Below are 12,842 nucleotides of genomic sequence, written 5' to 3'. Positions count from 1 at the left end.
GTCTGGGGACCCCTTGTCCTGGCCCAGAAGCACTGACCAGTGCTGTTGTCCGTGGCCAGCCTTGCTGTAACATTGGAGGGGTGTCGCTTGGGCTCCTCACATGGCTCTTCCAGGCAGGGCTCCTAGACCTGGGGCAGCGTGATGATGGTGGCTGTGTGCATGGCTGTGTTCCTGAGACGGCACGGGGCAGGCCTGGGCTGAGCTGCTTCTGTGTGCTCTAACCCTGCGGCTGGACGTGCAGTGCCCCATCCTTGCGGGAGCTGGCTGGGCAGGCTCGGCACAGCCGCACGTGACGTGTCTGGACCCGGCTCTGCCACAGGAGCCGTCCAGCCTGGTTGGGCAGGGAGCACGAGCAGCACCTCGCTGGTGAGCTGTGCTCCATTGATGGTTTCTCCCAATGCTGTCCTGAGGACATAGATAGCTGCTGGCTGCGGGGGAGCTGGTGATGCTGGAGCGGGTTGGGAGGGAGTATCTGCACAGATATCCCCCATCTGTGGCCTCTGCCTGCTGCCGGTGCTCTGCTCAGGATCAGACCATGTCCTGGCAGCCTTGTAAAGGTGCGGTGCTGCCTCTGCCTGCAAATAGTGGCAAGGTCAAAGTGCAGAGTGCTATTTCCCTCCTCTTCCCTCTAGTCCCCAGCTCTTGAAGCAAAGAGGCTGCAGAGGAGCAGACTTTGAGGTCTGGGCTGACAATTCAGTCCTTTGGCTGTTTCCTCCTGGGGTGCCTGTCTGAGCACGTGGGTCTGACCCCGTCTGCCCCATGCCCTGCCATGCTGCTTTCCTGTCCCGTGTGTCCCCTACCACGGGGACAAAAGCAGTTGGCTGTGATGCTGTTGACAGTCATGGTAGAGGGAGCTTGCCCCAGGATGCTCCATGCTCCGGGGGATCCTCGAGGCTGGTGTGGGTCCTCATGTGCACCTGGATTTGGGGTGAGGAGGTGAGAGCCAGCGAACTGGCCTTGAGAGGGGCCTGGAGGGAGCTGGGCATGGGGCTGGGACGGGGCAAAACTGAAACCAACCGCTCATCGCAATGATGAGCCTACTGAATCATGAAATCATTGCCACTGATCTGAGGTTTTCTTTAAAAGGGGTGATGTTACAAATTAATTAGCTCCCTTTTGGTTGTTAGCGCTTTAAAGCCCAGCTGTCAGGGGAGGGCTGGTTTATAGGCATTACATCAGGGCTGCCGGCTGGCTCGCTCGCCTACCTGGGAATTTCTTAAGTGTGCGTTGTAACCCGGGGAAGTTTGGCTTGGATGCAGCATCTGGCTTTCAGCAAAGCCGCTGCGATGTGCTCTCCCGAGCACAGGGGTTTGACTGGCGCTGAGCGGTGCTGCTGGGGGCAGGCGGGGAGCCGGCGGCACAGCCTCTTGGCGTGCAGCTCCTGGTGCTAGCTGCCAGCCGGGTGACTTGCTCGGCTGACCTGCAGGTGTGCCTCCTGGAGACGCTCCGAGGAGTCCCTGCTCCTTGTTTAATCGAGGGGAGAGAGCAGGAGGCTTTTCTGAAGTAAAAGGGGGCTTTCCTGGTGCCTGGAAATCCGGACTGGGTAGAGGTGCCCTGGGAGAGCTGCCTGTGCCTCGCAGGCCGCTGGTGTGGGCAAGGGCTCCATGCGGTGCTGGGCTGGAGGGGAACAGCTTCTCCCTCCTCCCGTCCCAGCGCAGGAGGGTGCCGGGAAGCCAAGCTCCTGCCTTCGCCTTCCCCCTTGCCCGGGCTTTTCTGCCCACCTGGCCGCGGGAGCATGGTGGCATGGCGCAGGCTGGCCGGGAGCGCCCAGGCACACGGTGCTGCTGTCCCCGCGGCCCGCCGGGCTCACGGAGCTGCCGTCCCGGTGGGCTGGGGCCCGGTGGGCCGGGAGCGGTGGCGGGCTGGCAGTGGCGGGTGAAGCCGCAGGTAAGGTGCCACCTCGGCCTGGCCCCCCGGAGCCGTGGCGCCTGTGCCCGCGGGGTGAGGCGGCGCGGCCGGTACCGGGGCCCTCGAGGGCGGGTGGGGTCTCGGTCCGGCCGGGCCGCCCCCAGGCCCCGTTGCTAGGGTCCCCCTCTCCGTGGAGACCGTTGCTAGGACACCGTCCCCCGGGGGGGGGGGGGCGGGGGCGGCGCTGCCCCGCGTGGCGGCCCGGCCCCGCGCCTCCAAGATGGCTGCGGAGCGTGACACGCCTGGTCACGTGGGTCGCGCGCGCGCCGCGCCGCCCCCCCTCCCCCTCCCGCCAGCCGCGCGCGCCCCCGGGGCCTCCGAGTGTTGTGACTCGGTCCGGTGCGTCCCGCCGCCGCCGCCGGTTCTTAAAGGGGCAGGCACCCCTCGCGCCCCCCCCCCCGGCCCGGCGGCGGCTGCCCCGGCCCGCCGCGGCGGCCCCGCCGCCCCGCGCCGCGGAAAACAAAGAGGCACCGGAAACAGCGGCGGCGGGGAGGGGGCCGGCCCGGCGGGGGGCGGGAGGCGGGAGGGAGGGAGGGAGGGCCGGCGGCGGGCGGGCGGGGGGGCAGGCCCGGGCCCGGCGTCGGCGAACAAAGAGCGGCGGGAGGGGGCGGGGGCGCCGCAGCGGCACCGGAGCGGCGGCCCAGGCCATCGGTGCAGGTAGGTGCGGGCGGGGGGGGGCGGGAGCGGGGCGGGAGCGGGGGCCGCCCCCCGTACCCCCGGCGGCACCTGCCCCGGGCGGCGGCGGCGGGGCCCGGCGGCCGCCTTTGTTATTGCTTTTGTTTGGCGCCGAGCACATGGCCCCGGAGCGGCCGCTCTTAAAGCCACAGCTCCGCGCCCGGCCCGGCACCGGCACCGGCGGGGCTCCGCTGCTGCGGCGGGGGGCGCGGGCTGCCGGCTGGGCGGTGCACCCGCGGGGGGGGCTGCGGGCTGGGGTGCGCTCCTGGGGTGCCGGTGGCGGGGGTGCCCCAGTGGGGTGCTGCGCGGCGGGGTGCCCCGGCGGGGTGCTGCACCCGTCGGGGTGCTCCGAGATGTGCCGCTCGCCCCGCCGGCTGCCGCCGTCCCGGAGACCCCAGGGCCTGGGCTCGGCTTTGGGGTCGGGGTCGGCGGGGCAGCCCTCCGAAGGGGCTGCCGGTGCGGCGCGGCCAGCGATGACCCCGCTCCCGGGGGAGTTGGCGGCCCTCGCGTGGGAACGGCGGGGAAGGGGGGCCGGGGGAGCCCGGGGTGCCGGGACGGAGCCGGCGACGGGTGGCACCGGGGTGGCAGGACCCCCGGGGAAGCGATGGCGGGGCGGGCGGCTCCCCCGGCAGCCCCGGAACCCGGCTCTGCCCGAGCAGATGGCACCGGGCGTGAGCGCTGGCGCGCTGCTAACTTTGTTCTCGGCGGGGCCCGGGAGCCGCCTCGCCCCCCCCCCCCCCCCCTCCCCCGCCACCGAGGGGCTGCGGGGCCCGGGGTTCCCTTCGCTCCGGGGCTGCGTGGCCTCCACGGGGTCACGGTGACCCTGCCCGGGGTGGCTGCTGGCTCCCAGCCATGGGTGCGAGGGAGGGAGCCGGGTGTGCCCGCGTGGGACAGGAGGATGGGTGCCTTGGGGGCCGTGCCAGCTCCGTGCCCCTCGGCCACCACCGTCCCGGCGAGTCGGGGATGTCCCGCCTGCGGGAGACACCTGCATGGCTTTAGCGTCCCTCGGTGGAGGCGCTCCCCGTCCCCAAGCCCATCGCTGCTGTGTCTGGTCTGGAAGGTGCCCGCCGGGTCACGCAGGGCCTTTGTACCACGTGTGCTCTGAGAGTGGGGATGCGGAACTGGAAGCAGTAACACCTCGGGGAGACTCCTGGGGAGCGAGGTTAAACTTGGCCACCGCTGCACCCCAGCCCCCAGCCCGCTGGCGGGGCACACGGCACCCGGGGCAGAGGCTCGGGCAGAATAAAACACCCGTGGGGCAAAACCCCATCCTTGAGCATGGCCCCTTCCCTGGCGGCAGCCACGGACAGGCTCCTGGGGGGCTCAGTCTGTGGCTTTTGTTGTTTGGTTTTTTTTTTTGGTTTAGTTTTTTTTTTTTTTTCCTTTTACCCCCAAAACAGAGAGAGAAATTTGCCTTCAGCTTCTGAAATAGTGAGGGTGAGCTTGAGAGACCCATGTGTGGCACAGGGCTCACGCTGGTGACTTCCCGCCCTGGTTGGTGATGCCTGTCACCCAGGCGTGACATTGCAGCTTCTCCCTGCTGGGGTGAGACCCCACCGCCAGCCTCCTCCCAGGGCCGAGCAGCGCTCCCTGGGCTCGGGGTGCCCTTCCTGGCCCCAGCGTGCCTCTGCCATGGGCACCGAGGAGGAGGAGGAGGTAGGGCTGAAGAAGGAGCTGTGTTAGGAGGGCATGCCACCAGGCGAGCTGGATTTAGGGGCACGTGGGGCACAGTGCCAAGGCCATGGCTGCTCCCACTTGCTGGCGTGGCTGTGGAGGCCGAGGGAGGCTGGCAGAGGGGCCTGCTGGGCAGCGGGAGGGTGCGCAGGGGAGGCTGCTCTGGGGAGGGTCGGACAGACGTGGAACCAGGGGAAAGCCCTTTTGAGGCCAGGGGAACCAGAGCCTGGGGAAGCGCAGCCCCGCATGCAGATGTCTCCTCTGTGCCCTGCCAAGCTTCACTGGGGCTGGGGGTCTGAACTGCGTGGTGGAAGGGGGGCTCTGGCATGGGGACACCAGCCAGGCTGGGTGAGGGAGGGGAGACGGGGCAGGGCCCGGGGCTGTGTTCCCACTGATCCCCTGCCTGTGGGGGTAGATGGGGGAGCAGAGCTGCCTACCTGGCTTCAGCTGCAGCCCATGCCTGTCCCCCCCTCCACGGGGTCGTGCAGTTGTGCCCTGTGTGCAGCAGGGAGTTGACGGGCACAGGCTGAGCCAGAGCAGGGCCATGAGCCCCGCTGTCCCCTGCCAGCCCCCTGTGCCTGTCACTGGGGCGGCAGTGTCAGTCCCGAGTAGGATGTGCAGGAGCCCAGTAAGAGAGAGCAGCCCCTAGAGCAGCGCTGGAGCTCGTCTTGGCCAAGGACGTGCTGGAAACCCCCCCACACCATGATTCAGGCTCCCTGTCAGCCAGCGAGCAGCCTGGGATGCTGCGCAGCCATGGGGCCTTTCGCCGCTTGCTTTTCTCTGTGCCAAAACCAAAACTTCTCTCTCATTCCGTGTCTGTGTCTTGCATGGGGTGGTGGCTCTGGCCACGCAGTGGGGGGACAGTAATGGGGTAGCTGGGGGGGACGGGCTCTTCCTAGCCCCCGCCCAAGGGCTGCATCCAGCCCTGGGAGATGGGGCAGGCACAGGTCTAGGTCCCGGAGCAGCAAGAGCTCCAGTCATTGGCATTACCATCCCTGTAGGGAGCAAGCAGCAGGCTGAGCTGTGCAGGAACAGTGGCGCTGGGGTGGCTCAGAGTCACTTGTGTGGTGTGGGTGGCAGGGCTGGGCATGGGAAGGGTGGCCTGGCTCCCAGCGTGGAGGGGGCACGGGCAGGAGCCAGGCAGGCTCCAACCCTCCCAGCATGTCTGTGGGTGCAGTGGCTGCCCCAGGCTTGCTCCATGCCTCTCCTCCCTTCCCTCTCCCATAGCAGGCGGTGGGGGAGTGGGCTGGGGTCGTGCTGCCCAGGCCTGGGGCGCGGGGAGGATATGGGGCTCCTGCAGCCTTGCGCAGCCCCGGGGGTTAGGGTGCCATGACCCGCTGTCCTTCTCGCAGGATCCAAGGTGCTGGTGTCTTGCCCTGCCTGGAGCCTGAGGTCCCGTGTGCCCATCCGCCTCCCGACGTCACCAATGCGACCATGGGAACTGGCAGTGAATAGGCGGCCACCCTCTGCCCCTTTTAACCAGCACCGTTTCTCGGGGGGACCCTGCAGCAGCCCCGACCACCTCCGGCGAAGGTACGGGGCGCAAGGTGGTGCAGAGCCCTGTCACCCATGGTGTGTGGGGACATAGGGCTGGTTCTGTGGTCCTGCTGGGGGGCAAGCTGTCGGCTTCTGGGGGGCTTGTGGGGAGATCACAACAGGGAAGCACATCCACCTGGCCCAGCCGATGGGTGCCTGGGGAGCAGGGGTCCCTTTTGTGCTGAGGTGATGCAGCACCTCACATGCAGGGTGAGCAGAGGAGCCGGCTCTGGAGCTCCCCAGCCACACAAGGAACCTGGCCTGGCCTGATGCCCTGAGCATCTCTCCCTGGAGCTGGGCTGGCACTACCAGCCTGTGGTGCCCCTGGCCCGGGGGTCACTCCTGCTCTGTTTCTCTCCCGCGGTGGCCCCGCAGCCCCCCTGCCAGGCGTCAGTGGGGACGACGTGACCGACCTCTGGCAACCCTGCTGGGCCAGGATGAGCCCCAGCTGCACCCTGCCTTCCCCCAGCAGTCGCACATCCCTGTAGATGAGCCCCGCGCCTACGCTCTCCCCAGCACACCGCCACGAATGCTTCACCCGGCTGCTCACCCGCCCCACCAGAACCCATTCATGGTGGATCTGCATGACCAGGTAGGTGCTGCAGCCCCCAGCCCCACTCGTGAGGGTGACCCTACAGTGGCCCTGAGCTGGTGTCTGGGGCAGTGGTCCCAAGACATGTCCCTGGGTCCCCTTTGGCCAGTTGCTTGCTGGGGAGCACCCAGCCCTGAGGCTGCCAGTGCTCTTGTTCTCTGAACACTTAAACTCTGGGGTCCCCTTGCCAGCTTGGGTGTGTCCAGGGTGGTCCCCGCTCCCAGGGGCTGGGGACAGTCCCCTCATAGAGTTGTTCATGATGCACAACCGTCACAATCGTCCATGGTGGTGGTGCTGGGTTGGAGGCCATGCCAGCCTGTCTGCGTGGAGCAAAGAGGGGTCCAAAAGCCCCCTCGAGCCCAGCCTGCACTCAGCCCCCCTCTTCTGGCCACACTGGTGGGATGGAGGTGCCAGGCAGTTGTGTCCTAGCACTGGGTGCTCAGTGCCCTGCTGCCACCCTGCCAGGATGGGGACAGCTCAGCCAGGGCTGTACCCTGACTGTGCCCTCGGCGCCTTGTCCTCAGGTGCACCAGGGACCTGTCCCTCTCTCCTATACGGTTACCACCGTCACAACACAAGGCTTCCCCATCCACGCCGGCCAGCACATCCCTGGGTGCAGCACCCAGCAGCTCCCAGCATGCTCAGTGATGTTCAGTGGACAGCACTACCCGCTCTGCTGCCTCCCGCCCCCGGTGAGTCACGGCGGGGGACACCCACAGGGGACGCCTGGGGACAGCCTGGACTGTGGGTGCCCGGAGGTCATGTGGGTACCCAAGCCCATTGGAGTGCAAGTTTCTGGGGGCACAGGGTCTGCTGGAGGCCCTGGGGAGGGGGCAGGGGTGCAGCCATGCCCATGGTGGGTGTCTGACCTCCATTTTTTTTCTCTCTCCCCCACAGCTGATCCAGGCATGCGCCATGCAACAGCTCCCTGTCTCTTACCAGACGTTCCCCCCCATCATCTCCAGCGACCATTACATCCTGCACCCCCCCCCACCGCCAGTGCCCCCCCACCAGCCGCCCCACATGGCCCCCCTGGGGCAGTTTGTACCTCTCCAAGCCCAGCACCCACGCATGGTGAGTTGGGGTGGGGGTACGGGCTGGGGACACAACGTGCCCTGTGGCCCAGTGAAGGCCAGCTTGGGGTCTTGTCCTTCTGCAGCCCCCGTGAGTCTGAGCTGGGGGTGATGGGTGGGATGCCCAGGTTGTCTCTGTCCTGCTAGTGTCGGGGGGGTGTAATTTGGGATGCCCCTCTCAGCCTAACTGTTTCCCCTACAGCCTCTGCAGAGGATAGACAATGACGTGGACCTGCGAGGGGAGCAGCACCCCATTGCGGGCTTCACATACCCCCCGTCCCACCATGCTCCCACACTGTCCCCCTCTGTGCCGCTGCATTACCTCCCCCATGACCCGCTGCACCAAGAACTGCCATTCGGCGTGGTGAGTCCCTGTCTTGTGGAGGGGTGGGGGGATGCCATGGGGCTGACACAGCTCTGAGCGCCCCGTCTCTCCCCACAGCCATACCCCCACATGATGCCCCGGCGGCTGAACACCCAGCGGTACCGGCTGCAGCAGGCGCTGCCCCCTCCACCGCCCCCTCCGCCGCCCCCCCCGTACTACCCGAGCTTCCTGCCCTATTTCCTGTGAGTACCGGGGGGGTACGGGGGGATATGTGGGGCAAGGGTGGCACCGCGGATGGGGGACACAGTGGCGCGGCATTGGCACAGGTGGCTCTGCCCCCCTGGGGATGCCAGGGCAGAGGTTGGGGTTTGCGGCCCCACACCGACTGCCCCGTCCTTCCCCCCCAGCTCTATGCTTCCCGTGTCGCCGACAGCCGTGGGGCCCACGATCAGCCTAGACCTGGACGTGGATGATGTGGAGATGGAGAATTACGAGGTGCGTCGGCTCTGCTTCCCTGTGGGGTGACAGGATGGGGGAGCCGGGGGGGGACATTTGGGGAGAGCCTGGAGGGGTGCTGTGCCAGGGCATGAGCCCAGCTGAGCTGGCCTCTGCGTCTCCCTCCAGGCGCTGCTGAACCTGGCCGAGAGGCTGGGGGAGGCCAAGCCGCGGGGACTCACCAAAGCAGACATCGAGCACCTCCCATCCTACCGCTTCAACCCCGAGAGCCACCAGTCCGAGCAGACCCTGTGAGTGAGCCTGGGGTGCAGACGGGGGGCACAGGGGTGCCTGGTGGGGGGCGGTGGGCTGTGGCTGCGCCGTGGGGCCATACTGATGGCTGCCTCCCCCAGGTGTGTCGTGTGCTTCAGTGACTTCGAGGCCCGGCAGCTTCTCCGTGTCCTGCCCTGCAACCACGAGTTCCACGCCAAGTGTGTCGACAAATGGTTAAAGGTACTGCCTGTGCTTGGGCTCGCTGCGGGGAGCAGGCAGGCTCCTTGGGGTGCTGCGGGAGCAGGGTGCTGCCTTTCAGGCGGTCTCGGTGCCATGCAACACAGGATGCACTGGGAGCAGGGGCCAAGCACCGTGCCAGGCTGGATCAGGCACTCCTGGGATGTGGCACACTGAGGGGTGCTTCCAGCCCTTTGGCGGTGGGGTGGGGGGGCCCTGGGTGCAGCTGGTGCCATGGGGTGCCCGCTCACTTGCAGCTCTCTCTCCTTGCCCGTAGGCGAACCGCACATGCCCCATCTGCCGGGCGGACGCGTCGGAGGTGCAGCGGGAGGCGGACTGAGGCTGGCAGGCGCTGTGCCGCACAATTCGCTAGAGGACGAGGACGCCGGGCCAGGGGCGGGGGCTGCTGCCCGCTGCTAGGGCCTGACCCTGCGCTTACCCCCCTTCCCCAAAGCCTCTCCTCGGATGTGGTGAGCGTTGAGCAGTCTGGGCTCCCGGCCAGCCCTCCTCCTCCCCGCCGGGGCATGGACTTGGCCGGACACCTGCCCGCTGCGCTTCCGGGGCCCCGAATCATGTTGTGCTGGAGGCGGGAGGCGCGTGGCCGTGCCCTCCGCGCTCCAAAGACGCTGTTGTTGCTCCATCACTTTCCAGGTCTTTGTACTCCGCTAGGGAATTAGTGTTTTTTCCTTTTGTCACTTTTTTTTTTTATGGTAGGGTTTTTTTTTTCCCGTTTCCTTTCCTTTTCCGTCGCGTTTTTGGTTCTGTGGCCGTTTGACCCAGTGGCGCACAGGCAGCTCCTCCCCTCGGCGTTGCTCACGGAGGACGCGGGGAGGAGAGAGGAGGGAGTGCTGCGGGTTTGATGCTGGCAGCACCCCGAGCCGGAGTGCCGGGCCGGGCCCGGGGGCAGCCGGAGGAGGTGGCCAGTGGAGCGCGGCCAAGGTGGGACACCAGCAACCCCACGGCGTGGCCGGGGCAGGAACGCCTCCGTCCCCGCTCCCGCACGCAGCCTGGCGCGGCCCCTCTCCCGCCTCGGCTGCCATGGGGAGTCCCGGAGGGTTATGGCTGCTTGGGGTCTTTCCCCAGTGGGAGGACGGTGCTGGCACGGCCCTGGCCCCTCTCCCCATTCATTCCCCTGTGCCCGGCCGGCACAGCTCCCAGGGCCGGGCCACGTGGCATCCCGCGAAGCAGCCAGGCCTGGGGTGGACCCCAGCCCTGTCCCTGTGGCCACGGGCGTGCAGTGTCCCCGGTGTGCCGCCCGGCCCCCGGCTCGCCGTTTCTCTGTCCTGCCGCTGTAACTCGAAGTCGGGCCGTGCCCCCGTCCTGCTGGCTGGACGCGCGGCGCGGTGCCCCTGGCCGGTGGGCAGCAGGGGGCCAGCTGGGCTGCGGCGGGTGCCCCCGGGCCCTGGAGCGGGGGGGTTTTTATCCATAACCTCGTGGTGTATTTTCAGTGCTACCCCTGGCCCTGCCCCGGCCGGTGCGGGGGGAGCTGTGAGCAGCCCCCCGCCGCCATATCCCCCCCTGCCCGCACGGGGCTGGGCGGGCGGGTGCCCCATCGGCTCAGGGCCGGGAGAGAAGCTGCCGCCACGCTGCCGCCCGGCTCCAGCAATCCCGCGTGGCCGTTGTTTTGCATGATTAATTAGCGAGGAGGGTGACGGGAGGCAGTGGCCGGGGGGGGGGTGGTGGTGAGAGGACCGCCCTCCCCTCGCGGCGTGTGTTGCTGACGCCTGGGAGCCTCCGAGCGGACGCCAGCCCTATGTAAATGTTCACAAATATGCATGCATGTCTGACCAGCTTGGAACGTGGTCTTGGCTACGTCTAGCCGGCTGTGGGGTGAGGGGGGTGGGGAGAGGGGTTTTTGTGCTCAGCTGATACTGCCATGCACTGTACTGCACATGTCCGCAACGCCACAGCAGGACCGTGAGACTTTCAGGGCCGTCCCCGCGGGGTCTGCGCCCCTCCGAGCGGGAGGCGGCGGCCGGGGGGGCGCCCGCGGCGGCGGCGTGTGCAAGGGGACGGGGTGGGAGGGGGGAGCCGCTCCCCGCGGGGCGGGGGGCAGTCGGCGGGGCTGGCCCCCGGCAGTGGCTCCGGCCACCACGCTGGGGCTGGGTGCGAGGCCAGGGGCCGCGCCCGGCAGGTGGGTGGGCGGGGCGCTGCTCCCCGCGCTGCCACGCCATAGGTCCGGAGGGGCGGTGCCAATCACCGGGCTGCTGAGGCAGGCCCGCTCTCGATTGGCAGAGGGCCGCGCACCGCCTCCGCCAATCGGCAGGCCTGTCCCGGCACGCCGGTGGGCCGGCCCCGGTCCCCGCCCAGCCAGTCAGGCACGGGGGGCAGCGAGCGGCGTGTGGCTATTGGCCGGCTCCCCCTTGCCTCCCTTCCCCAGCCTCTCCGGCAGCCGCCCTCCCTGCGAAACGTCGAGGCCGAGGGCCCCGGCCCGGCCCGGCGCCACCAGCTCCGCCGTGGCGCGGGAGCTGGCACCGCTGGGCTCGGTGACCCTTGGGCAGGACCCCGGCCCCCTCCCCGTCCCTCGCTCAGTGACAGATAACCAAAGGAGTCCCCGTGCCGCGCGGCGGCCTCGCGCCCCCGGAGACGCCCCCCTCCTCCCCTCCCGCCCTCGCGGTGCCCAGGGAGCCAGGAAAGCCTTACGGTCCTTTGACGGCGACTCGAAAGCTCACAGCTCGTGTGCTGCAGAATTTATTCCAATGAGCAGCTAAAAGTATCATTTAAAAAAAAAAAACAAAAAAAAAACCACAAAAAAATTACAAAAAAATACTAAAAAACAATTATTTAGGGTGTTTGTGATTGCTGACTGCGCTGTAGATACCACTGTTTACCAATGATTTCCTGTGGTGGGATAGTGGACTGTTTACTGTTCTATTATACCAGTCCCCGGGCCCTCCGGTGGGACCCCCGCGGCCCCCGCCGCTCCCCGGAAGGTGCTAGGACGTGTGTTCTGTGTTAGAAAGTTTTTATATATATATATATATATATATAAATATATATATATAATTTTTTTTGCTCTGTTACTTGCACATTTTACAGTTACCTCATTTTTCCCATGTATGTATTTGAAAAAAGGCTAATATATAGAAGAAAAAGGTTCTTAAAGCTCTAAAAGTGTTTGGTTTTTTTCCATTCCATTGGAATCATATTGGTTTTGTAGCATTTAACATAACTAGTATGTTGTATTATATATATGTGTATTATACTGATTGAAATTTTTAACAGATTTGTACTTTTTTTAAAATGAAAGTTGCTAGTTCTGCTTGACCAAGTAGTGCAATCATTATTTTTTTTAATGTTGTGGCTGATTTTGAGAGGGATATTCACTAATAAATGTATGATGTATACCAACACGCTGTGCCCTGGCTCTTGTCTCGGCACGGGCAGGCAGGGGCTCGCGGGGGGCTGGGGCAGCCCCGGACAACCCCGCTGAGTCCCCTGGGGGGCTGAGGCCGGGCTAACACTCCGGTCAGGGATGGGGTGTCACTGAGCAGGTGGAGGGAGGGTGCAGCAGCTGGAAGAGCCCCAGAGAGGGGGCTTGGAGGAGAGACCAAGGGCGGAAGCAAGAGCTAGCTGGATGCTCTGCCCCAGAGGGGTCTGTGATCCAGCAGCACCATGGACCCCCTCACTCCCAGCTGGAGATGCTTCACAGCTTGCACTGAGATGGAAAGTCCTCCTGGATGCCATCCTGGGACACCGCATCTTCCTGGGTGGCTCCAGCAACCCCTGGGAGGCAGCTTCCACCCTCCAGCATGCCTGTGCCCAGCCAGGGGAGAGGTGATCCCTGCAATCCCCTGGCTGGGAGGGAAACCAGCCCAGCCTGGCTGGCCCCAGGGGAACCTCAACAGCCCCAGCCTGGGCACTTCAACTTGAGCAGCACACACACATCTACCCTACATGCAACAGAGGGCAGGAGCTCACCAAGCCAACCTTGGCTCGCCAAGGCTAACAGTTAGCAAGGTTGCTAACTCCCCAAACCATGCTGCTGCTCCAGAGGGCTCCATGACTAGAAAGGGAACAGCTCTTCCTTTGGGAAGAAAATGAAGGATCTCTCCTCCCTGTTGAAAAAGCTGTGCCAGGCCCTGGAGCCACCAGGAAAGGAGGCTGGTTTACT

General features: G+C 66.1%; 1 protein-coding gene across 1 annotated transcript; it reads left to right on the top strand.

Annotated features, from left to right (window-relative positions):
• Positions 1-2,034: 2,034 nt before the first annotated feature.
• On the top strand, positions 2,035-12,077 carry RNF44 (ring finger protein 44). The gene is given in 14 exon segments (XM_075509624.1): positions 2,035-2,166; positions 2,168-2,339; positions 2,341-2,434; positions 2,437-2,565; positions 5,610-5,790; positions 6,169-6,385; positions 6,910-7,077; positions 7,283-7,459; positions 7,661-7,822; positions 7,901-8,025; positions 8,191-8,278; positions 8,408-8,529; positions 8,632-8,731; positions 9,006-12,077. Coding segments are annotated over 14 exon segments (1,836 nt in total). The 5' UTR covers positions 2,035-2,128; the 3' UTR covers positions 9,069-12,077.
• Positions 12,078-12,842: the final 765 nt, after the last annotated feature.

The sequence above is a fragment of the Mycteria americana genome, chromosome 8 (genome assembly GCF_035582795.1).
Source record: "Mycteria americana isolate JAX WOST 10 ecotype Jacksonville Zoo and Gardens chromosome 8, USCA_MyAme_1.0, whole genome shotgun sequence".
In the NCBI taxonomy this organism is placed as follows: Eukaryota; Metazoa; Chordata; class Aves; order Ciconiiformes; family Ciconiidae; genus Mycteria; species Mycteria americana.
This window is presented reverse-complemented; position numbering and strand designations above follow the sequence as displayed.